This window comes from Podarcis erhardii (genome assembly GCF_964252035.2).
Source record: "Podarcis erhardii genome assembly, chromosome: 1".
Lineage (NCBI taxonomy): Eukaryota > Metazoa > Chordata > Lepidosauria > Squamata > Lacertidae > Podarcis > Podarcis erhardii.
This window is the reverse complement of record NC_138497.1, coordinates 111,377,380-111,403,094: the sequence shown is the minus strand read 5'-3', so window position 1 is coordinate 111,403,094 and position 25,715 is coordinate 111,377,380. Positions and strand designations below refer to the sequence as shown.

The 25,715-nt window shown below is 44.7% G+C and overlaps 2 protein-coding genes across 5 annotated transcripts in view; one reads left to right on the top strand and one right to left on the bottom strand.

The window, feature by feature from the left end:
* Positions 1-625: 625 nt before the first annotated feature.
* On the bottom strand, positions 626-5,960 carry LOC309351764 (uncharacterized protein; the record flags this gene model as incomplete). The annotated part of the gene is made up of 4 exons (XM_081879666.1): positions 5,531-5,960; positions 5,268-5,422; positions 4,967-5,134; positions 626-664 (listed from the first exon to the last, which is right to left on the bottom strand). The coding sequence occupies exons 1-4, from the start codon at positions 5,652-5,654 to the stop codon at positions 626-628; spliced, it is 486 nt and encodes a 161-aa protein (XP_081735792.1). The 5' UTR covers positions 5,655-5,960.
* Positions 5,961-9,476: 3,516 nt separating this feature from the next.
* The window catches only part of LOC309346495 (sodium channel protein type 1 subunit alpha), a 107,327-nt gene continuing 91,088 nt past the window's right edge, over positions 9,477-25,715 (top strand). For all 4 annotated transcript variants that reach the window (XM_081870335.1, XM_081870333.1, XM_081870334.1 and 1 more), the window contains exon 1: positions 9,477-9,678. The gene's annotated coding sequence lies outside the window, so the exon portion shown is untranslated. The remainder of the gene's footprint in view (positions 9,679-25,715) is intronic.

Here is a 25,715-nt window from a genome sequence, read left to right as displayed (position 1 = left end):
AGGAGGCTGAGGCAGGCAAGGGCCCACAGCCCAGCTCCCTAGCTGGCCAGGTGGGGCTCACTAGCTCTGGGAGGTGGTGTGTGATTCTTCAGCTGCAGTGGGCTTGGAACAGGTGAGGGTCATCTGCCTCATCAAGCCCAGAAGCTGCAAATAGCATGCAAAGTATAAAAGGGAAGCAGAGCTGAGGTGTTGTGTCTGCTCCGCTGCCCATGTTGATGGACCTTGACTTGGATGCTTCTGGGCATCTACAGGACTGTACTTCATGTTTGACAGGATCCTGACTGCTGGACTTCAGACCTGACTACATGGCTTGACCCTGGGCTGCATTTCCTGACCTTCAGACTTTGCTTGTGCGGATTGACCTTTGGACTTTGCATATTGGCCCCAGATAAGCTAGGGGTTCAGGACACCCAGAGTGACACTGTGTTCGGTGTTTTGTGGAAAATTAAAACAGCAACTCCCAGCCCTCCTGCTGTCCCCACTGCCAGGTAAGACCAAAGGAGCCCATAAGAAGGGGTTCACCAATAAGAACTCCCCCCCTCCCAAGCTTTCCCAAATCTGGAGCTAGCCCTGACTGATGAAATGGGGCCCATATAGTATCATGGCACTGGGAGGGGAGTATTCATTATGCCAGGGCAGCAACTCTTAGGGCTGGGATGTAGGCCTGAAATGGCCATGAGAAAGAAGTGCATTTAACAGATCAGAATTCCCCTAAGTCCAAGTAAGACAATGATGTGATCAATCCTTTCCTGCTAACTCAGCATCTTCATGCTGTCAAGCCATCTGCTGCCAAGTCATGGCATTTGTATCGGACTTGGGGAGAAAAGATTTCAGCTGCAACTCTGTATATGCCAGGCATGAGGATCCTGTGGCCTTTGGGGGCAAGAGAATCCTCAGCTGCACTGCTCCCATGAGATAACTGACCAATGTGACTACTTAGTGAAGAGTACAGTGCTCTTTTTTGGGGGGGGTACTCAAGGTACTCCTTTTGTTGTTAAAGTGTGGCACTTACTGTAACCATGTTGAGTAAAGGTAAAGGTACCCCTGAACGTTAAGTCCAGTCATGGACAACTTGGGGTTGCGGCGCTCATCTCGCTCTATAGGCTGAGGGAGCTGGCGTTTGTCCGCAGATAGCTTCCAGGTCATGTGGCCAGTATGACTGAGCCACTTCTGTTGAACCAGAGCAGCGCATGGAAACCCCATTTACCTTCCTGCTGGAGCGGTACCTATTTATCTACTTGCACTTTGACGTGCTTTCAAACTGCTAGGTTGGCAGGAGCAGGGACCAAGCAATGGGAGCTCACCCCATCGCGGGGATTCGAGCCACCGACATTCCGATCGGCAAGCCCTAGGCTCTGTGGTTTAGACCACAGCGCCACCCACGTCGCTAACCATAGAAGAAAAAACACTGGTTAGAAAGTCTGCAAGTAAATAAATGAAATACTAACAAAGCCTCACACATGGTATTGCAAGGCACAGCAGAATGGTTTGGGACAGCATCAAGGGACTCTTGGGGAAGCAAGGAACAGAGCACAAACCATGGATTGGTTGTATGCTCATTTCGAAAGAATGATTAACACAAACCATGGTTTGTGGCATATCTGAATTGAACCAAGGTGTGCATAGCAAGATGGGGAAACTGTGACCCTCCATATGTTGGTGGACTCCAACTCCCATGAACCCCAATGAGCAGGGATGCTGCAAGTTGTAGTCCAGCAATAGCTGGAGGCCCATCCTTCCACTACAATATTCTTTCATTTCCTCCTAGAACTTCACTTGCTCAACCTGCCACTGTAGGGAAGTTGACAGCTAATCTCAACTTAGTTTGCCAATTCAGATGTCATGCTGGATCACAGTAAAACCTTGGCAAACCATGGTTTGGCATGATGTCCAAAGTGGACTGTATTTGAATAAGCAAGCATGAGGTCAGAATGCAAGACTTTTCTCAAAACAATGAAGGCATTTGTCTACGCATTTTCCAGTAAACACCAAACAATTTCAGTAATTGATCTTCTGTCTAACTGATCACAAAGGAATGTGGTTGCTTTAGTTGAGATTCCTGTATTGCAGAGGGTTGGACTAGATGCCCACCCCCAACTCTGATTCTATGAGGTGTGTTTGTTTCTCTGAACTACCTGGCTGATATATGTATATTTAGCTTTTAGTATTATTATTATTATTATTCAACAACACAAGTTGTAACATGTAGTGCAGCCATATACATTCAGACTAAAACCAAGAGCAGACTAAAAGTATATTGATATTCACCAGGGTATTACATTTCCTAACTGATGGTGATATTCTGTAGCCATAAGCAAGGGCAGAGTTGGGCAGCTTCCGGAAGGTGGGAGACGTGTAAGTCACTTAACACTTGTTCTGTTTCTGCTGTTTTGCTAGGCCACAGCCTTCTTTAACTCATTTACTCAAAACGGGGGCAGGCTGAAGCCAATGGGGGAGCTCCACCGTTAAGTGGTTTGAGGACTGCAGCCAAAGCAGCTTTCTCTTACCACAAATTACATACCATCCTTTGCAGTATAAGCAAGTGTGATTCAGAAGAGACAATCGCATTGTGCGACACACACAAACCCCTCATTCCACCCTCCCCCCCCCGGTTGTCAGGAAACATTTTGTTTTCCAGAGCAGGAGATGGGAACTCTGCCAATAATAGATCAGCACTATTTTTGCCCACTGGTCCAAGGTGGATTTTTTTTTTAAAAAAATCCAGGCTTCTTTTGAAATGAGGAGGAGTGGGGAAACGCCTCGAGAAAAATTGCGAAATTTGGTTACTACATCTTAAGAGGTGTCCAAATGCAGAGAGACGAGACAAAAGAAAGACACAGAACTTTCCAATGAAAAATGTGTTGGTGGGGAGCAGGAGATGAAACCTTGAAGGTGCCTGAAACAATATTGATTTGACTCCCAACATGTCTGGAAGAAGTACTCTTCCTCAGGGGCATCTCAAAAATGCCAGTGCTCTTCAGTGTGCTCTATAGCCAGATAAGGACAGTGAAGAACATCTGTATGCTGGACACGCCCTGATTTTTATTTTTGCAGATAAAGTCGCTCAGATTCGGGAAGAGGTAGACGCCACCGTGGGAGCAGGGCCGGGGCGGGAGAGTGCTAGAGTCCTGTCTAGTCAAATTGCATGGGATCAATTCCAATCTGTTACCACCGAGGATGTGGACAGGCTGCTTGGACGAGTGAAACCAACCACCTGTCTCCTTGATCCTTGCCCATCCTGGCTTATAAAAGCTAGCCGGGAAGGACTGGGTGATGGGCTTCGTGAGGTGGTGAATGCTTCCCTCCGTGAGGGAGCCTTCCCAGACCCACTGAAAGAGGCGGTTATCAAACCACTTCTTAAAAAACCATCTTTAGATGCGGCCACGATGGCCAACTATCGCCCAGTCTCAAATCTTCCATTCTTGGGCAAGGTGATTGAGCGAGTGGTTGCTGAACAACTCCAGGCACGCCTGGAAGAAGCGGACCATTTGGATCCCTTCCAGTCGGGATTCAGGCCTCATCATGGGACTGAAACTGCCTTGGTCGCACTGGTTGATGATCTCCGGCGGGCCAGGGACAAAGGTGAGAGCTGTTTCCTGGTTCTGCTGGATCTCTCAGCGGCGTTTGATACCATCGACCATAACATCCTCCTGGACCGTCTTGAGGGGCTGGGAGCTGGGGGCACTGTCATACAGTGGTTCCGCTCCTTCCTCCTGGGCCGTGTTCAGAAAGTGGTGGTGGGGAATGAGTGTTCAGACCCCTGGGCTCTCACTTGTGGGGTGCCTCAGGGTTCTGTCCTCTCCCCCATGCTTTTCAACATCTACATGCAGCCGCTGGGAGAGATCATCAGGGGGTTTGGGCTGGGTGTTCATCAGTATGCGGATGATACCCAGCTCTACCTCTCTTTCAAATCAGAACCAGTGAAGGCGGTGACAGTCCTGTGTGAGTGTCTGGAGGCGGTTGGAGGATGGATGGCGGCTAACAGATTGAGATTGAATCCTGACAAGACAGAAGTACTGTTTCTGGGGGACAGGAGGCGGGCAGGTGTGGAGGACTCCCTGGTCCTGAATGGGGTACCTGTGCCCCTGAAGGACCAGGTGTGCAGCCTGGGAGTCATTTTGGACTCACAGCTGTCCATGGAGGCACAAGTTAAATCCGTGTCCAGGGCAGCTGTGTACCAGCTCCATCTGGTACGCAGGCTGAGACCCTATCTGCCTGTGGACTGCCTCGCCAGAGTGGTGCATGCTCTGGTTATCTCCCGCTTGGACTACTGCAATGCACTCTACGTGGGGCTACCTTTGAAGGTGACCCGGAAACTACAACTAATCCAGAACGCAGCAGCCAGACTGGTGACAGGGAGCGGCCGCCGAGACCATATAACACCGGTCTTGAAAGACCTACATTGGCTCCCAGTACGTTTCCGAGCACAATTCAAAGTGTTGGTGCTGACCTTTAAAGCCCTAAACGGCCTCGGTCCAGTATACCTGAAGGAGCGTCTCCACCCCCATCGTTCTACCCGGACACTGAGGTCCAGCACCGAGGGCCTTCTGGCGGTTCCCTCACTGCGAGAAGTCAAGTTACAGGGAACCAGGCAGAGGGCCTTCTCGGTAGTGGCGCCCTCCCTGTGGAATGCCCTCCCACCAGATGTCAAAGAGAACAACAACTACCAGACTTTTAGAAGACATCTGAAGGCAGCCCTGTTTAGGGATGCTTTTAATGTTTGATGTATCATAGTATTTTAATATTCTTTTGGAAGCCGCCCAGAGTGGCTGGGGAGGCCCAGCCAGATGGGCGGGGTATAAATAATAAATTATTATTATTATTATATTATTACTTCAAAACATATTGAACCAAACAAACCTCATTTTGTGTACCTTTGAAATTTTCTCCCCCCCCCCCCTTTGGAGAAAAGGGTGGTGTGTAAATGCAATGAATGAATTAATAAACTCTGGGTAGGTGCAGAAACCCTGCTAGGACCAAATAAATCACAAAAGAAACAGCTGGCTTTATTCTCCTCACTGGTCACGTTGATCTGCTGTTGCTGCTGCTGCTGCTGCTCTGGAGGCCTCACTTGCATTCTACATGGCACCAGGTGTGAGAAGCATCCTTTCCTCTGCACAGTTTCAGTGGCTGCCTGTGTGGAGACAAGAAAAAGATGGAGGTGGGAAGGAAGAATGGGAAGCAGCTGCCATGGATAATTCTGATGACTATTGCTGAGTCAGGGCTTGAGAAAGGGCTGTCACATCACAGCTTGGCCCCCTACTTACCCACTGGCAGTTCTCCTGAGGTCTACATTTGGAGATCCACCTGTTGGGGGAGGCTGTGTAGTCATGGCGGTAACCTTCATCTCTCCACTGGGAAAAACTGCACTGAATGCTGCCTGCAGTTTGCCCAGTTCCATGCTGTGTGCCCTTGCTCTTACCTGAAATATTAAAAAAGAATAATAATTGTGAGCATTGCGCCAGTAGTAGCTAATAGTCATCACCAAATGATGCAAAGACCTGTGCATGGATGGCAGGAGTGGACTTACTTGCATTAGGAGATTTGTGGCTTTGTGGCACGGGACATACTTTTTGCCTATCCTCTGTGTGAGGGACTCTGATGCTTCCTGTTGAGTAGCAGAAGGCTGCTAAGCCAGTTTCCTCTATTTGCATGGGGCTGGAGGGAGAAGACACTCTGTGATCATGAGAGTGGATGTTCTACACAACCATCTCTCTCCTTGGAGAGCAGGTGGAAGAGATGGCTGATGTTCACAGTTTGCCCTTTGAAGTATGAGTCCTAACCCTAACCGGGTGACTTTTTTGCTTACCTGTATGGCACGGCTTATTCTTGTAGCCTAGTTGTGGGATCAAAGCTGGGCTTCTTGTTGAGGGTTTGTGTCTCCAGTCCTGCAGCAAAGTACCTGTAAAGGTTCTCAGACTAGGTGAGAGTTAATTATCCGTCCTTCCTCTTTCGTAGCTAACGTTATATGTACAATGCTCTCTTCCTGATCATTCACTTTTGACACCTCCTTTGAAGGCATAAGTATATGCTCCATGAGGAGCCAGACCAAGCTCTAAGCCAGTGTTTCCCAAACTTGGGCCTCCAGCTGTTTTTGGATTACAATTCCCATAATCCCTGACCAGTGGTCCTGCTATCTAGAGATGATGGGAGTTGTAGTTTGGGAAACACTGCTCTAAGCAAGCATAGGATTCTGACCAAGCACAACTCTACCCATTTTTGACCCCTTGCACTGGCAGAGTACTACTAGCACATCACTAATGCCAAACTGATGTAAATCCTCCATAGGGGCACAGAATTTTGTTCTGCTTTCACAGCAGAATTTAGTAGTGACTTCATCCCCACTCAGCGAAGGATTGGACTGCTTTTCAAAGGTTATGAATCTGGCAGGAATGCATCACTCTCAAGCTACAACCTCATGTTTTTATAATTGTTGCTGTGCAAAGTAAACAGGTGTGCATGCATGCAGGTGTGTGTTGCCTTCATTATTAAACAGATGCCAGCAGGCCTGTGGAGAGCTTGTCTGAGACCCTGGGATAGCCCATTAATTCCCCACTCGGCTGAGAGGCCCCTGGCAGGACTCCCTGGCCAACTTAGCCCTTCAAGGCCTGGGGCAAGTGTACCTGGCTATCCCACCCTTTGGACATGCCTGGATGCCAGGGTGGTTAAACAGAAGCACCAAAGAGGCAACTTTCCTAAGTCCTTAGTGATGCTGCAATTTCTCTTACCAGAAGCCAAGATGTATCTACTTGCCAATACAGTGGTACCTCAGGTTAAGTACTTAATTTGTTCTGGAGGTCCGTTCTTAACCTGAAACTGTTCTTAACCTGAAGCACCACTTTAGCTAATGGGGCCTCCTGCTGCTGCCGCACTGCCAGAGCATGATTTCTGTTCTCATCCTGAAGCAAAGTTCTTAACCCGAGGTACTATTTCTGGGTTAGCGGAGTCTGTAACCTGAAGCGTATGTAACCTGAAGCGTATGTAACCCAAGGTACCACTGTAGTCTGTGACCTACAGAGCATTTGATCATGCTTAGGCAGCGAAGTTTTTAATCTACTGGCATGTTAATGAAGTAAAAACGTAAGTTTGATTGTGGGGAAATTGCAACCAAATGACATTAGTTCTTCCAAAGAGGAGGATTGAACATACAAGCATATACTGTTGGAAACTGGCTTTCTGACTGGGCTGTGGCAAATCCTGAGGAATGAAAGTAGGGATGGTTCTGGTCCACAGCAGACACCCAAATACATCCCTATCAGGACCTTCATGCACACTGCCCAGACGTGCACCCTGGGGAGGTCATTTCATTGCTGCTAACACATTGGTTTTGACTTCCCCTCCAGATGCACACTCCATTGTCTCCTGAGACAGATAGATGCCAACAAGAAGACACCAGAGAGCTTTGAAAGGAGATCTCCAAACTAGGTGAATGTGCAACAGCATGACAGATGAGATGCAATAAAAGTGTATTGGAATAACAACAAGCTAATTACAGTGCTCCTAATATCTGCCACATTGTTTATTTACTTATTTAGATAGTGCCATCAGTGTGCATAGCACTTTACAGAGTGACAAACAAAAAGACAAGCTCCTGCCCTCAATGAGCTTACATCTCAGGTATGACACAAAAGGGGGGGGGGGGTTGAGAGATTTTGTCAAGGGCTTCATGGGATAAGTCAGTCTTGAGGGGGAGGTTGAAGGAAACAGAGGCAGCATGATAGGTATGGGTTATGACTTATGATACCTACATTGATTGCAGCTACCTAGGAAGCAGATTTTGGGGTCATGATGTCAGGTCAAAAGCTAAATGAGAATGCCAGGCCCTGGGTGTTAGAAATATTAGGGAAAGGACTGGAAATATAACAGCAACTTGCATTTATTAAGATTACGCAGACATATGGTGCACCCATCATTAGAACACCACATGCAATCTTCATGGCTCACTCATATATATATTATATCTCCATCCTTTAGAATGTGGAATATACATAAAATAGTAAGTACAATTTATTGGAGCATTGGAAGAAAGGCTGAGGAGGAGGAAGATTTTTTAGGTTAGGTAAAAATGACTAAGCTGGGGACAAAACAGATTTATAAATTGATTTTTGGTATGGAGACAGTGTGCATACATGCAGATTATTCTACCCCCTTTTTTTCTTCAAAGCACTACAACTCGGGATCAAACAACCAAACTGATAAGTTTTGGGCACACCCCAAAAGTGTTTCCTTGCACACCGGTTAGAATAGAATACAAGGCTTTTAAAAGGGTAAGGAAGAAGGATCCATTCATGATTACCAACTATACTCACTAGAAATGGAGCCTTCATATTCAGAGGCAGTATACCAACAATTACCAAATGCTGACAGCAGTGGAAGGTCCTGAGCTTCCTGGGGGTGTCTCTTTAGCTACTGCTGAAAGCAGAGTGTTGGACTAGAGAGACCTTTGGTCTGTTCCTGGAAGGTCATTATTACAGGATTACATTATTTCTCACCTGGCTCACCTTTACACGTTAGCAACAGAGCCGTATAGTAAAGTTCAGTAACCATGCTGACAACATTTCCTCATTTCCTGTTGCTAAACAGGGTTGCTTGGGTCTTTTTTTTTCTTTTCTTTTTTTCCCCATTCCTACTTATTTACAAACTTGTCAAGTAAATTGGAGAAGGAATTCAAATTACATACAGTATTTCAAACAATCCTCACTATTACCCAGTGATAGAATTCTGTGTAGGTCTTTGCCAACTCTTGCAAGCCAAGTACCTATTTCTGTTTAGTTCCTTTTGCCTCTCTTCCAGAGAAAGTGCTAATATATTCTAAACACAGTTGCAATCTAGGGAATTCTCAGATGCTCATCTTCAGAAAATAATTAAAGGCAGGAATCCCCATGAACAAGAATAATTACCAAAAAAAAACCCCTCTTTAGAATCAGGTTTACACATGCTTTGCATGGGCAAAAAATACAAATCAATCGAATGCATTCAGCTCAACATGCCAAATGGGGTCCATGAGTGACCGTATCTGCACACGAATACTCTTATAGTGACACAACGGCGACATGCACACTGAGCACAATTTACTGAACGAAAGCATTTAAGATTCTGACCTTCCGTTCCTCTGTCTCTGCCTTCTACTCACCACACTGAGAAAACACAGGCAAGCATCATATCCTTTCCTCACTTGCCTCTCTCTGGCTCACATGAGCTGCAGCTATGCAGTCTTCGAGACAATACGACAGGGAATGTGTGAGGCTGGCTGTAAGGACAAATGCAGATTTTGCTGTCTGCCTTGCCTCGCTAAGGCTCTCGTCTATCCCGGTCATTCGTTCCAGGGGAAGAATGACACCAGCTTTTCTGAGCTAATCGTCCCTCTTCTCTTTGAGCAGCCCAGTTTTTTTTTGGGGGGGGGGAGAGAGAGAGAGAGAGAGAGAGAGAGAGAGAGAGAGAGAGAGAGAAGCTCCGTGATCTTCATGCAAACTACCAGCCTGCCTGCTGCCAGCACTTGCTACTCCTGCCAGGGATGACATTCAGGATACGGCGCTGGTTCCACATTATGTAAGGCAGTCTAGGTCAAGTGTAGGAGAGAGTCTACTGGCCTGAACAAGCTAGTGGGATTCCTGCTTCAGCTTAATACTTCATGGGGGCATGGAAGTTGGATTATGACCTTTTGCTGCATCTACTTGGGTAATTTTTTTTTCAATGCATGATTTACTGGTAACTATGCTGAGGGATTCTCAAACCCACCCCCACCCCCCACCCTCCAGTACCAATGACTATCAGCAATGCACTAGGACGCAGAGGAGAAATTGCTAAGAAAGGAAATTTGTGGTCTGTTTCTTTGCTTGAAAAAGCATTGTGTGTTTCTTGCTAGTCCTTTTCCAGCTTTGAAACACCCTGCAAACAAATAAATAATACATCAGGGCTTGCTTAACAAACATCTCTCTCCATGGGGGAATTACTGTTGATTTGACTGATTAAGCTATGAAAGAAAATCCATTTCCTTTGAGGTGTTGTGGGAGAATATTGTTGGGAATGGCTATTCAGCATGGCAGATTTACTGCAGTTTGTGGATCTTTGCATTGCCTGGGACTCCAAATGTGTAAAAACGTGCTTTCTTCTTTCATAAGACAGCTGCTTTGTGTCTGCATTTGAGCTTGTGCCTCTGTGTGTGTGTGTGTTTCTTTGTAATATTAATTCATGGTAAAAATCAAGAAAAGATACTTGGCTAGCAGTCATTTCCTACCTCTGTGTATTTATATCCCCATAAAATACATACAGGGGTGTGTGTACTGCGGACAAGACTGTACCCAGTGACTGCTCTGCAGATATCAAGAGAGAGTACCTTTGATGGTGTTTGCAGTCGAAGGATTTGTGTAGCCAAAAGGGTTCAAATAATATGCTAAAGTCTATTCCAAGAGTCCGGGGGGGTGGAATATTGATCCCTGAATAGGATTCTATTACCAATGATGGATTTTGGTTGTTGTTGTTGAGGGGGGAGAATCTCAGTATTGGGTTGCAGCAGAGCAGGCCTTGGGTAGTGAAGAGCACAATATTGATGCAGTCGCCTTGTGGACAGAATTTCAAGCAAACAGACTCATTTTGCTGGAGTGTTATCACTTAATGAGGCTGCATGATACATTGGACTGTACCCTGAAGCTCCGAGGCATTGTTCAGCACCATGGACAGCAACAAAGCACTGTTCAATCAGACCATATACTGTATATAACAAGAAGCAGGGCAGAAGTCCCTTAAAAGAACTGCTCATCTGTAAAACTTCTGTGCAACCAAAGGCTCAAGTATGCTGCTTAATTATTATTATTTTTAAGCTAGCTACGGTTACACATCCTGGAGTGGGGGGAAGGAGAATTTCTTCAGTCAGCACACTGACTCATTAAATTCTGCTAGCTTGCATCTGGGTTCTAGAAAGATTGGCTGCGTTCATACTGCTTTATCTTGCAGAACGACTAGGCTTCTTTAGCCTATATGAAGATCTTAAAGGGGTGTTCTGGCTTGTAACAGTGAGATCTCACTTGTTCATATCATTTATATCACTTTTTAATGAAAATAGTAAATCATTGCTTTTTCTTTTCAATATCCACAATGAAGTCATTTTCATCATTGCTATTCTTTCACATCTATCAGTGGAGGGGGTAAGTTGCCTGATTACCATTTATCTTTTTTTTAAAAAATGAAAATACTTTACTTTCTGTTGGGATATCCAGATACTTGTATGATAGTCATAACACAAAGGAGGGGGGAAGGAATACAACCAATAACAAATGTTAAGGGAAAAGAACTTCCATTCTAATCTTAGATACCTGTCGTTATATCCTTTGGGAAATACTGTTGTGCAATGTATAAAAGGGTAGCTTCCTTGTGCTAGTTCTGAAAATTATATTTAAAAGATATTATTTTGGCTGTAAGCAACACAGGCTTTTGGATAAAATAGAAGTATTTGTGCTATTAATCTGGTGTATTTTTAGTTCCCTGTTCAACATATATTACAGCCCAATCCTATATATGTTTACAGGGAAGTATGTAGGGTTAGTGTGTTCATAGGATTATAGTGTTAGGCTTTGCTTGGGTTTGGGTATATTTTCCCCTCCCCCTCCCTCTCTTCATCTTCATTTTTTTTGCCACTCTCAGCAGTGAAGGAGACAGTATCTTGTTCTCTATTGGTAACTGAGAGGAGTGTGTGTGTGTGTGTGTGTGTGTGTGTGTGTTTGTGTATATACAGCAGGAAGTTATGGATATAGATTTCATACCTCTTGCCAATTAAGCTGATTCATTTACACCAGCACAACAGTGTGATGTAAATTCCTATACATGCATAGAAAAAGTTCCCATGGAACTTTCTCCTAAATGCGTATGCCTGGGATAGCAAGTTTAATATATAACACAACCATCAAAGTCAATTTGCTAAGCCAAAGAATTGTAGCCAGCTGATCTTTATTAAATATAGGATTCAAAGAAGTAGAGGGCCTTCTTGGTAGTGGTGCCCGCCCTGTGGAATGCCCTCCCATCAGATGTCAATGAAATAAACAACTATCTGACTTTTAGAAGAAAAGAAAAGAAAACCCAGCCAGATGGGCGGGGAATGAATGAATGAATGAATGAATAAAACAAATTATGTTTTTTTTTTTTTGTTTTTTTTTAAAAAGTTCTGTAATGCTGTTTTAGATGTGAGGCCTTTATTGATTCCCCAAAGAGCCAAAAGCTAACCAGCCATCCCTCATGGTGACCACTGCAAGCCAATTGAAGTGCATAGAGTCTAGGCCATTTTGAACAAGGGTACAGGACCTGATACCCCCCCCCCACAGATTTGATGGAGTAAAACTCCCATCTTCCCTGACCACTAGCCATGCTGGATGGGGCTGATGGAAGCTGGAGTGCAGAAACATCTAGGGGTGCCACAGGTTCCCCACCCTTGATTATGAGGATTCAACTGTCTCCTTGTTCACTCATTCTTTATCCCGCGTAATAAAACCTCCAGGTGGTTTACAGAAATAAAACTTCAAAGTGGTTTATCAAAGGCTATTAGCCATGATGGCTCCGTACTACTTCCTGTTGGAGGCAGTGTGCCTCTGAATACCAGTTAATGGGGAATGCAAACACAGAGAATGCTGTTGCCCTCATGTCCAGCTTATGGATTTCCCCACAGCAATTTGGTTGGCCCCTGTAAGAACAGGATGCTGGACCTATCTTAAGCTCTTGTGGCTCTCTAAGATCTTATGTGCAATTAGAATTTCAAGCATTTCATTCTTTTCAGAGTTCTCACGGGGTTATGTTCATAAGTGGATGTGTGGCATTCCTAAAGGAGCATTGCTTTTTCAGAGAGGTTCAGGAAACAACTCACTGTTGCGTAAGTGTTCTAGCTTCTTTGTTCAGGTGTCGCCTGATATTTCTGCAGTAGCAGATTTCAATATTAATTTAGTGCTGTTCCAGGTTCCATGCACAGAGCAGTGTATGTATACATGGATTGCCATGCAGGTGGTCACCTTTGCCAATTTCAACTTTGGGGAGAAACTCCTTGTGTACTATAAGGAAGCACCAATGTCTATGGGTGCACAGATGCGCTTTTTTTGGCACATCAGTGCTCCCACGTGCTTGGCAGTCCCATGGATAAAGTTGGTGGCCTTGTGGTCTGGCAGTGGCCTTGACAAATCTCACTGGCAAAACCTAGATTAAAGCCCAAGAAGAGCCACATTGTTTTTTAGTGTGGCAGAAAGGTTGGAGCAGTGCATGCAGGGCAAAAACACTGGAGCCAGGGGCAGTACACATGCCTCCTACAAACCTCCCCTTCCCCACATTCTTCTTGGGTGCCTGAATGAGGCCAACACCAAATGGAAATGCAGGCCCAAGTTATTTCTGTGACCAGACCATTGTTTTTATAGATCCGTCTGGACATTGTTGCTGTAGGTTCATCTAAGCATCTGGATTCGTCCCTGTAGTCTTTTGCATAGATCAGAGTAATTTAAGAAAGCAAAACACTGTTATTTTATTTCTTCTGTATCTGTGCCCCACTTCGCGGTGTATCAGGAGGCCTGGGATTCCTGTGAGAGCAGCTTGCTTTGTTCAGGTGCTGTTTCAAGAGGAATCAATGCAAACTTCAAATGTCAAAGTAAATGAATCCTTCCCTCTTCCCTCCCCACAAGCCCAAAACTTCCAGAGCACTTGTGCCCACCTCTGTAACATTGGTGCAATACTGTGTGGGAGAGACATAAACATGACTGTCAGTTTTGTGTAGTTGATAGAATGTTGGGCTAGGACAAGGGTAAGAAAATGGTGGCTGTTCAGATGTTTCTGGGCTACAATTCCCATCAAGCCTCATCACTGGGCATACTGACTGGGGCTGGTGGAAATTAGAGTCCAACAACATATTGAGGGCCACAGGTTCCCTATCCCTGGAGTAGGAAGACTGATAGCGATTTATTTATTTTTTAGTTCTAGTTCCTACATAGCCACAAAGTTCATTGGACTATTCTTATTATTTATTATTTATTAAATTTGTATACCACCCTATACTCATAGATCTCGGGGCGGTTCACAATATAAAATCACGATATCAAAAACAAAAGCAACCCAATAACCCCCCCCCCCATTTCCACATTTTAAAAGAGCACCTGATGTCAATCAGCCCAAGACTAGTCACTGTATTTCAAGCTAACCTACTTCACATGGTTGTTGAGAGCATAAACGAGGGGTGGAAAGAAGGAGTGCCCTCCTAAACTAATTGGAGAAAGCGTAGGATAAAAAAGAGAGAGAGATGGTGATAGCACACAAATTTTCATAGTGGATTAATGCCCCAGAAGCCTGAGAACGATGCAGAACCAGGCAGTGTTTGGTGGCAGTAAGCGATCAAACAGACATGCTGTCACAGCTGTTAAGTGGCCTGCTGGGACTTCTTCTCTTGCTTGGGCTCATGGGACCAAGGCAGTCCACTGTCCTGATTACTCATGCATTGTGCTGGATGGAAAGAGGCTTCCCTGTCTTGCATACTGCAGCACAAACATACAAAATGCTTTTTGGTGTAGGCAAAATGTATGACGCTGGGTTGATTCTTGTGGAAAAGTTGCATCTTGCAGCTCCCCTCATTGATTCAGGAAGGGGTGTGTGTGCATGGTAGCCTTGGAACAACCTCTATGGTGGGATGCTGGCATGTTTGGCAGGAGTTTTAATGGAAGATGAGGCCTGCTTGACTGTCTGCTTGGGTGTAATTCCTCATCTGAAAAGCCCCTTTCCCAGCAATCAGGGCTACCTCTACACTCTGAGGGGAGGAATTTCGGCCTCAGATACTGGCTGATAGAAGAAAACATGCTGGTTAATCTATATACAGTCTCCCATGCCAATCTATAGTAAATTACGCTTAGCAGTTTGTTAGCACATTTTTGCACTGTACTAAAAAGTTTTTGAGATATTTATGGTCAGGGCACCTAAATTTTTGGTGCATATGAACCTTGTACAGCTAAGGATTCAGATCCAATTCCTGCCAAAGTGGTGACAAAGTTCACAAAAGCTTTTGCCTGAGACCTTGGTGAGCTGCTGTCAGTCAGAATTCATAATACTGGGCTACAAGATGGGGAAATACTCTTGTGTCAATCAGCTCTTGGTAAATATGTTTATCTTTTGAGTGAGGCCACACCTGCCAAAGCATTCCCCCTCTTTATATAGAATGCCATAACTGTGATCTTGCAAGACCTGCTTAAATGTGCCCTCGTTTGATTTTTCCAGTGGGTCTGCTAGCCCAGCAAAAGCTGGTCAACGAGGACCAATGAGGAGGAGCCTTCACTTCTTTGCACTCTCCTTCGGAGCAGTAGAGACAGATTGGGTTCAGAGGAAGATATCAAGAAAATGGGAAGTGGTGACCATGGCAAGGGCATCCACTGAGGGCATCCTCCCCATTCCCACCCCCATTCTGCAGCACTTACTGTGGGAGTGTTCAGGGATGCAGGAGAGGATATATTGTTTGATTATATCCTTTCCCAACTTGTGTTAACAAGTTCCACAATTTAGCAGAGTAAAATCCCTCTTTTTAAACTTGCAGCGGATGCGTTTGCTCAGGTTCGCTAAATCCTCTATAATAACTGTTCTGGTATTTTCCCCTTATTCCCTCATAAAAGATAAGACACAACACAGTATAAAATATAAAAAGGTTTACTCACACATCATTCTGTTCACAATAGCATCCCAGAAGGCAGACTTAGCTTAGAAAAGTAACATATACCTAGAAACTATCTCATAAGAAGGCAGTCCCTTTGTCCTTTCTTGGCTGGAGCCAAGAGAGCATCTTTGGCTAAGCAGATGTTCCTTCTTCGATGCATGTAGTCAAAAGAGAGAGAGATGGCTGCCCTGCCCTGTGCTTTTGTCGTTACCTGCACAGGTGAGGCCATGCCCACCTCAAGTCACATGCAGAGGAAGTCTGTCCCAGCCCAGAAGGAAACAAGAATTTTACCAGCTGGCTGGACAAACATTCCTCCCCATGTGTAAACATGTTCACTCTAGGAATGTTGTACTTGACTGCTCTTGTGTTTCACATCCTACACTTACAACAACGCATGGTTAACTTGTGGAATATATTGTCAAAGGCTGGATATTGGAAATGGGATGCTGGACTAGACGGGTGTTGTTCTGATCCAGCAGGGGAATGTTGTGTAGTTGGTGAGGACTGTCTGGGTTTTGATTAAACGTTAGCAAGAGGTTCCTGATAATATGGGTGGCATGACAGAATGCTTCAGAAGGTGGTAGACTCTCTTTTTTAAGTGATTTTTAAGCAGAGGCAGACAGCCACTCTTCAAGAATGTTGTAGTGGTGGCTTTCCTGAATTGGCTGTGCGTTGGATAGGACGACCTTTGAGGTCCCTCCCAGTTCTCTAGATTCTATGACTTGAGTAGAATTAGCCGTGCTTTACTGTTTGTGTTCAGAACTTTGACAAATGAGACAAATTAGTGTGGTGGAAGGCTTAGATGACACAGTCAGAAAGCTATACAATAAATTTATTGTCTTTATTTCTCCTTCTGAGAAGAACAGAGCAAGAAGAAGCAGCTCCCACCTACACCCAGATAATCCTGAGTTCAGTGCCACCTACTGACTAAATGACATAATGACATTGTCCACACAATAAGGAATACACACAAATGGCTATTCAGGTTGCTCAGTGGCAGAGTCCACTTTGACCCCAAGTTGTGCAGGGGCCATGTAGTCAGATTATTAGTACTATGTACTATGGTGCTATTAACTGAGTGTCCCAAGTCAAGTGAACATAAGATGCTGGTTTTCCTCATGCAAAATGCAAAATGACCTCAGTACCAGGCTCCTAACTTGAAGCCTCAGCACAAAGGTCACCGAGTAAATGCACACAGAAGGTGTTCCATATTTTCCTTCCTCCTCTTCAGTCATTCCCTATCAGGGCCAAAGCTTGTCATGTTCCTTGCCATACTGCACTTGTCCTGCCACACAAAAGACTTCAGTCTCCAGTGCTGCCAAGCTCAGGCTTTTCCGAATTACTAAACATTCAGCCCCAGGGGAAGAAATAATGTGAAAAGAAAGTGGAGAATTTAAAGCAGCAGTGATGAAATTAACTCCCCTGTCAACACAGTAGCCCACAGTAGAGTATAAAGTATTAAATCTAATTCTCGTAAGTTCTTTTTTTTTTAATGCAAGTAGCACATTAAATAAGTTCATGTTGTCTGGCAAAGAGATGCGTGAAGTAAAATTCACTCATTTCACACAAGGGCAAACAATATGTATGAACAGGGCTCTGTGCTCAAATTGTTTCCTGGCATTTTGATCTACTGCAGGTTCACAACACTGGTGGAGGGAGTGTACCACTGGCATACCACTCAAAGCTGATATGGTGCTGGTCCACTTTTGGGGAGGGAGTGAGGGGGCTGAATCCAGGCACTTCCTGAGACCATATGTTAGTGGTGATGTCCTTATCTGCAAGTAGGGATGGGATGGGATGGGAAGGAAATTAATCCAGTTCACATTTTAAAGTGATCTTACCTAATCTGCACTTCCTGAACCAAGATGTGAACTAAAATGCAGCTGTCCTTCAAAATCCACACTTCTCCGAATTTTGTAAGCAACCAAATATGTTGCAACTAGGCAAAGTGCACATTTGCGGAAAGTGCACCAGAAAATATGCACGTTAGTGAAAAGAATATTCAGATATATTGTGCTTTGTATTAGAGAAAGCTTGTTAAGAAAAATGCACCTATTTGACAAAATTCAAATATCCATACGTTAGGAGAAATGTACACAAAAGTTCGCACAATTTTTCATGTGGACTGTCTTGAAGAAAAACTAGCCCACAAACTGACATGGAAATGGGGAGAACTGAACTTAAGATGAGACAATTGAGAAACGGGGAGAAACATCCACCCCTGCCTGCAACTCTGGATGCAGATTTCCACATTTGGACCACTGGCAGCAGCACTTGGCAGGGGTGGCCAGCCTGGATGGGTGCTGTCAGCCACGCTGCTGTGCTTACTAGGAGGGAGGGGGCCAGTGTGGTGCAAGCGCAGTGCCAAAGCCAGTTCAGCACCACTGCCACTGCACCCACACCCCACACTACTGCCTTTACAGCAGCAACTGGTTTGCTGATGATTCCCCTCTATTGTGGGGGCTGTCTCCATTAAGGCAGGTGGAACCGAAAGCTGGAAAATGCATGCCAAGCTAAATAAAGTGCTGTGCATCATGTGTTTCCCTTCCTGATTCAGCTTCTGGGGCAGTGAACATGGAGCCCACTCTGTAGAGCAAGAATTGTGCTTATTAGCTGTTCAGAGAGGCTGGATATAGTCTACTATGCTCTCCTTGCCCTATCACCACCATCACTGCATTTTTCCAATCAGGCTCTCTCTGCTCAGCTCTGTCTGCAGTACATGTGTATAGGTAACTCAGGGGCCATTGGGTCCTACAGATTTTGGGTGCTGAAGTTTATTTTTATGCTTGGGCTCTCTGCCTACCCTAGAACTACTGCATAGTTGTCTTAATAGTCTAACTCATCTCATGGGGTGCTAAGCACTTATCACTCAGTTCTAAGAACCCCCACATTTAAAGCATTTGGGTCTGTGACATAGCTTTGTCAGACTGATTAAAGCAAGCATCAGGCATTTGTGATTTTATATTGCTGCACGTGCCACACTTCCCTTAGGAGAAGTCCCAAGTGGCAGTGCTACCTAGGTAGGGTTTCCTTTGGGGAAGAGAGAGAGAGAGAGAGAGAGAGAGAGAGAGCGCGCGCCCTGGAGTCTGATACCACTTTTTGCTTTATTATCTGCTTTATTTACAAATGTGCAAAGAGAGAACCAAGTGGAGGCAAACAACTGACACTCCTAATTGGTAGTTGATCTGCTACACCAGATCCCACAGAAAGAGTCCTGAAGAGAGATGCCTTTAGCCAGCTCTCTGTGCTTCTCTCTCTTCTTATTCCAAACTGCAGGCAGCACCCACCAGCCTCTCTCATGCACATACACTTTTTATGGGCCCCTTACATCCCCAATAGACAGGGAAGTCACTGTTGCTCCTTCAAAACACTCGAGAGATTGCCAGGCATCAGAAGGCCATCTCTGTAAAATTGGCTCCCATGGAGGAAACATCAACGGGCCATTATGAACTATTAACCCACAATTCACCCAATGAAAGGAAACTGCCAAACGGCTGTAACATTATACTGGATACCACAAGATTATCAGATCTGATGAGTCCACTTCTTTTTCTATAGTTGATGGATGCTATGTTGCCCCAACCTGCCATGTCTCCGTATTGATTTGTCCCATTGCCTTAATTTCACTCATTCTCTGCACCAGGTGATTTCCCAGGATGTGGAAGTGAACTCAATCCTGGCTCCCTCACTTACGATGTTCAGGCTGCTGCGAGTGTGTGCTGAGCCGTTCCTGCATCTTTGAATAAGCGAGAGTATAAATGCAAGGGATTGTGGCCCTGCCACCTTACTGTCCTAGTCATCTGTAGGGGATGAGACAGCCAGGAACAAAGCTTGAACCCCAATTCTCATGAAACCTTCTCCTTCTACAAGAGGTAACAGATGGAGAGAAGGAGAGACTAACACTGTAACTTAATGCACACTTACCTAGTGGTAGGCCTTCTGAATACAGTGAGGCTTACCTCTGTATAACATGCACAAGACTCTGTATAACATGCACAAGACAATGCCAATCACCCATTCCCACCACCCTTCTGAGTAATACCCCTCCCCACCTTCCCACTATTTAGAAGGGTCTGGTGACTTCTGTTTCAGTGTATCTGAAGAAGTGTGCATGCACACGAAAGCTCATACCTAGAACTAACTTAGTTGGTCTTTAAGGTGCTACTGGAAGGATTTTTTTTATTTTGTTTTGACTATGGCAGACCAACACGGCTACCTATCTATAAATGCACAAGACTGTGATAGAAGTGTTTTGTTGTGTGTGTTTTAACTTTTACTTGCTTTACATGAGTGTGAGATTTGTGGCCCTCTAGATGTTCCTGGACTATAGCTTCTATGATTCCTGTTGGCCACACTGGACATGGCTGCTGGGACCTGAAGACCAGCACCACCTGGATGGTCCTAGGCTCCCCACCCCTTCTTTACAACTTCCCAGGGTCAACCATACCATTAGGCGGAAGCTGCTGAGGACAAGGAATGGTGGGGAGAGGATGGAAGGGCAGAAGTGCCTTTTCAGGGGCAGTTTTCCATTTGTGGACAGTCCTCTCTGGTGAGGTGCATCTGTCTCCCTCATCCTTGACTTTTAGGACAAGCATTTTACCCAAGCATTTGATGGCTGAAATATGCTGTTCTTGGCACCCCTGAAATTCCTGGTTGAATGTTTTAAACTGTTTTCAGAGTGTTTGAAACTGCTTTATGCTGGTGCCCTCAGGTGTGATGGAGGGTATCGTCTGAGTGTTAGCATTGAAGCAAGATTCAGCTGCCTGTTGGATTCTGCATGTGGCATAGCAGAGGGTGCCATCTTTGCCCTTCACCTCAGGACAACATAACATCTTGGGCCAGGCTTGGGACTTTCCTCGTGTTCTTGTTATTTTTACCCTAATATGTATGGAAGGTTTGGTTTTTCAGAAACACTTGCTTAGAGTCAGTCACGTTTCCATGGTTGGTTCTTTCACAAGCATACAGAAGTAGAGGGCAACCTTTTTGCTACTTAACACTTTTCTGATCATAATGATACTCTGTGTCTGACACTGTGTCTAGAAGCTCTGGAAATGAAACTACCTGTTGTTGTTGTTGTTGTTGTTGTTGTTGTTGTTGTTGTTGTTGCTGTTTAATTATTCTGTGCCGTCCATTTTAAGCTGTGTCTAGGGGGGAAAATGCTTTAGATACCATCGATTTGTGGAGCAGCAGGTTGCAGCTATCAGAATGCTTTGAAATACACACAGATGTGACAAGCGATGGTTAGTCACATTACATGGCGCTATTTGTGTGGAAATGGGTGGCGAGGGAGACCAGGTTTCACATTGCTACTCAGTCATAAAGGCCCAAGGTCAATCACCAACTCTCAGCCCAACCTACCTCACAGGGTTGTCGTGGAGGGAAGAATCATGTATACCAGTTTGAGCACTTTTTGAAGGAAAGTTGGGATATTAATGCATAAATAGATACTTTACATGCCTTTGGTCGCATAATTAAACTCAGTAGAGGCCCATGGGGTAAGGTGGAGCTGTGCAGCCACCCTCCAGTTACTGGTGCACCCACACAGCTCTGAATTTGCTGCTACCCTGTCCTACCCCCAGCTCCTTCCAAACAAACTGTAGTGAAACTGGTGCTGAGAGGACAGCTCCACCCGACCACATGAGCTGCTCCTGAATCTGCTGGTAACAGCCGAACTATATATGAGTAGCCGAATCAGGTTTTCCTGGACAATCACTGTCCCATTCAGACTTGTCATATAGCTGTGTGTTCCCTCCTCCCATAAATCTCCCTGGTTATTCAGACTATCATATCAGGGAGAAGGTTTCTGGACTAGCCTACTTTTCAGTGTGTAAGAGTTTTGTTTTTTTCCAAGTATGGAATCTCTCCCCGCACCCCTCACACCTGCAGTTTAATGTGGAACAGTCCAGAAAAAGCAGTGTTTTGTGATTCTACTGCATGTGTACATTGTTCCTGAAGTGAAGTGGCACTCTACTAAACACAACAGGAAGGGGGGGAATCTGTTTTGGGATGGGCAGGGGTCAGTCTTAATGCACACGGCAACCTTTAGCAGTTTTCTGAAACCATCCAAAGAGTTAATTTCGCTTGCAGATGTTTTGGGCGTCGAGAAGAGGAAAAGTAACCCTTCGAATAACGGGAGAGGGAAACAACTGAAAATACAAAAGCAAAGATTCTGGAAATGTTAGCATTTAAATAGTAATAATAACAATAACCTCTTTTTAGTCCGTCTCTTCTGAAATGGCTCTGGATTGTGGCCCACAGTGGCTATTCATAGCCTTGGTTAAAAGAAAAAAAGAAAAAGATGCCGTTCTGCTGAAGAGGCTTTTCAGATTTAATAAATAATAAATAAATAAACAGAGTACAGGTTCATTCATTTTGCCAGTAGATGGAGCTGTCCTGTAAAGATGATGGGCTCCTTCCCCCCCCTCCATTCCCCCCCTCACTTTTTTCCCAAGCTATTTGCTGATTTGTATTAGGTACCATAGAGTGAGCCGTAGAACAGGAAGCCGAGGCTGAAGCAGAAAGGATACTGCAGAGGTCTCTCCCTCCCTCTCCTTTTTCTCACCCCCCACCATCACAATGGAAATGCAGCAGTTTTGAATACTTGGAAATCTTTTCCGAACCGGCAAGCAGAAGAGCTGGCTTAGGTAGCATTTCATCACAACTGTTATTCCTAAATCCCTTTTCTTTTCTTATCGTATCTTTTTTTTTGGAAGGTGGGGAAGGGGGGGGTCCTTTCGTACGACACATTTATAACGCTTGTTAATGATCAGGTAAGGCAGCAGTCCGGTTTGTTGTTTAAGAGACTTCATCTGTTCTGCTTTTTTTCCTTTTCAATCTTATGGAAATGCTTACTCCGGGCATAGAAAAGACAATTCAGTTGGGAATTTGCTTTTTTTAAAAAAAATCTTAGTAGAGACTGAAATGAGGTCGTTATTGCAGCACAGCATTCTGTTGCAAGCCGGGGTTCACTTACCTTTTTTGCTGGGTGCATGCCAGGTCTTTTGGTTATTTACTAATTGTTGTCACAGCCTAGATGCTCCCAGTCGTCATTTAGGAATGCTCTCCTTTTCTTTTTTTGGAGGTCATGTTGTTCCTTGGTCTGAAGGATATTCTGGACTTATCTTGAAGTCACGGAGCGAGGCAGGAGGGTTTCCAGAGTCTTAGCACTGCAGGGGTGAATAGCTTCCCTCACCCTATTCCAACAGAGGCTCTGTTTTATAGGCCCAATGTCTTTTCAAGGTTTATTTGTTGTTTTTCTCCCCCCTCCCTCCAAACCTCCCCCCCCCCTTTCCCTAGAGGGAATCACTAGTTTAATGAGGTGGAGAGATGACAAGCCTTTGGTTAAGATAAAGAGCATCCCTGGTGATCAGTGTTGCAGACGCAGCTCTGTTTCCATCATCTGAAAATGCGTTATTAAACAGTGCAGGGGACTTGCCAGGTGAACGACAAGTCCTCTTTTCAGCATCTATGCTAAGATGGATTTGTCCGGGGCTTCTTGTGCAAGGTATGTGCTTAAGGCTCGATCAGATTCATCAGGCATGGCTTGGTCTCCCCCAACCCCTTTCACCTGGCAAGAAAGTTGTTGTTGTGGTTGTTTGCTTCTTTTAGTATTTGGCTGGATACCTTGACTGAGGTCCTGAGGTGGGTCCTTTAAGGTCATGATTCCAGACCTGTGTCCCAAGGCACGGATTTCACAGGTGTGATGACAGCCCCATGGAATCATCTGAAGCTCTTAGTCCCTCACCTCTGAGAGTTGGCAGGGGAGCTGTTTCTCCTTAAATGTGTAAGTTCCAGAAACAACCAGCTAGGTACCATGTAAAAGAAAACAGACCAAAGTAGGGCATTGTAAAGACTGGTGCCATTTTAAAAACAAAACCCTTGCAGACCTTTAGAAAAAGTAATGGGCCTTCACTTGCTTCTCTAATGCACAGATCTTGAGCAGGCTGCATCAGTTTCATTTCACTCACCCAAGTACTATGGCTGACTTCATTGCTATGTAACCGACTGTACCATTGTGTTGCATGCAGAACTTCCCACAAGTCCCAGTATGGACCAGCTGGCATGGGAGCTTATCCCCATGGTCCATTTTTCTTGTGGCTATTGCTGGTTGTGTGGAGAGTTTTCTCACCAGTGCCAGATGTTCCTGGGAGTATGCATTGGTGGCAAAGAAACCCTCTGTCTCATTCTGATGTTTGATTTGCTCGGTCGCACTAGACATTGCAGTGAGATAAAAAGCCACTATCTCGCCACAGGGAAAAAAGAATGCACAGGCCAGGCTTACATCCTGCAGCTCAATGATGGAGAGAGATGTTTAGACCTGTAGGGTACAATCCACTGTAAACTGTCCATTGATCACGCTCCCTTGATGTGAATGAGAAGCAGAATGCTAGTTGACAGACTAGGCACGTTGTGTAACTGAACATGTATTAAGATGGTGTGTGTATTTTATCCAGAGTGCTGAACTATAACTGATGTGTTTTCTATAGTGAGATCTCTGTCACTTTTTTTTTTTTAACTATGGAACATTGGCTAGGAACAGTGTTAAGGGTTTTTCTTAAACTTTTATGGTCTCACTTTAATAATATCACTTAGATTGAATCAAACCATGCATAGGAGAGAGGAAATTGTATATTCAGAATGGACAATTACATTTAAGGGGCCCAGCTTTCTTAGATGGTACCAATTTTCACCTGCATTACTTTCAGTCTAGCAGTGAGCTTTTTGGATAATGTATTTCATGTCAAAATGGATTTTGAGAAAATTGAATGCTAGATTAGCTCTGTGGTTTTATTTGCAAGGTAAGATACCTATGTGATCCTTTAACCAACCCTGAAACACATCCTGTGGAACTAAGTACTTTGGCAATCCTGCAAAAGTTAAAGGTATTTACTCTATGGACCAGTCTTTTCAAGGCTTCCAGATCTGTAACTGGTGATTCTCCTGTGAATACGTGGTTGTTGATGCCAACTGGATTTCGTCCCATTCCTCTTTCTCAGGAGAGCCTTGTCCCTACAGACAATCCCCTGTCACTTCATTCATCATTTAGATAGTCAGCATCTCTGCTTGCAGCTTGTTCCCTTTGCCCACAGTCCTCACTTTCAGAGGGTTTTTTTTTGTTTGTTTGCTTGTTTTATTTGATTGGTTACCTGTTCATCCAATTGCTGGCTGAGTTGCTACATGCTGTGCCAACCACCTCCCAGCTCTGATGTTAACCTACCATCCATCCAACCTCTCCATGCCTTCTGTACTTCCAAATCCCTGTTAACATCAACATATCACCCATCTCAATTGCTGGAATGAATAGAGCCAACTCTTTCCTGGTCTATCTTTCAGGCCCAAACCTCTAATATTTGTTCAAAATGTTTTGACCAGTCTTCTGTCCTTTCCTTCCATTAGCTGTGATTCTCCAACAACCTCTTTTTAGGCTTCCAAGATTTTCTACCTCTCTAAAACATGGTTACATCAGAAGTGTGCCCTTCAGTCTCATTGAGGAATAGCCATAGGAAGAGTTATAGCTCAGTGGTTAAGCGGGTGATTTGCATGCAAAAGGTTCCAGGTTCAGTTCAAAGGGCCATGTCCGAAATCTGAAGAGATGGGCCAGTCATTGTAGGCAATCCTGAGATAGAGGGACCAGTGGTCTGACTCACTACGAGGGGAGCTGAAAAGCCCTCACTACTACATAGATTCCCAGCCAAGGTAAATATGGGGTAGACTAGCAAGTAATAAATACCCTTAGATATCCTTTTGTGTGATGTGGGTCACTCTATCAAAACTGAATTGGTTCAATATGATGAAACTGAGCTAAGATAGTATGAATGGGACCTAAAATCATTTCCACGCATACAAAGTTTATTTTGAGAATTCTTTTTTTTAAAAGTTTACATAAAAATAACAAGAAACAAGCAAGAGAAAACTGATTCCAACTTTACAGTGGCCAAAACAACTAGTACAGATGTTACTTCTAGCAAGTCCTGGGCAATGCGCTTTTTGAGTTTTGCAACACAATCCTTACTCATTAGTAAGCCCTACTGCAGTGTCCCTATTTTCCAGGGACAATCTG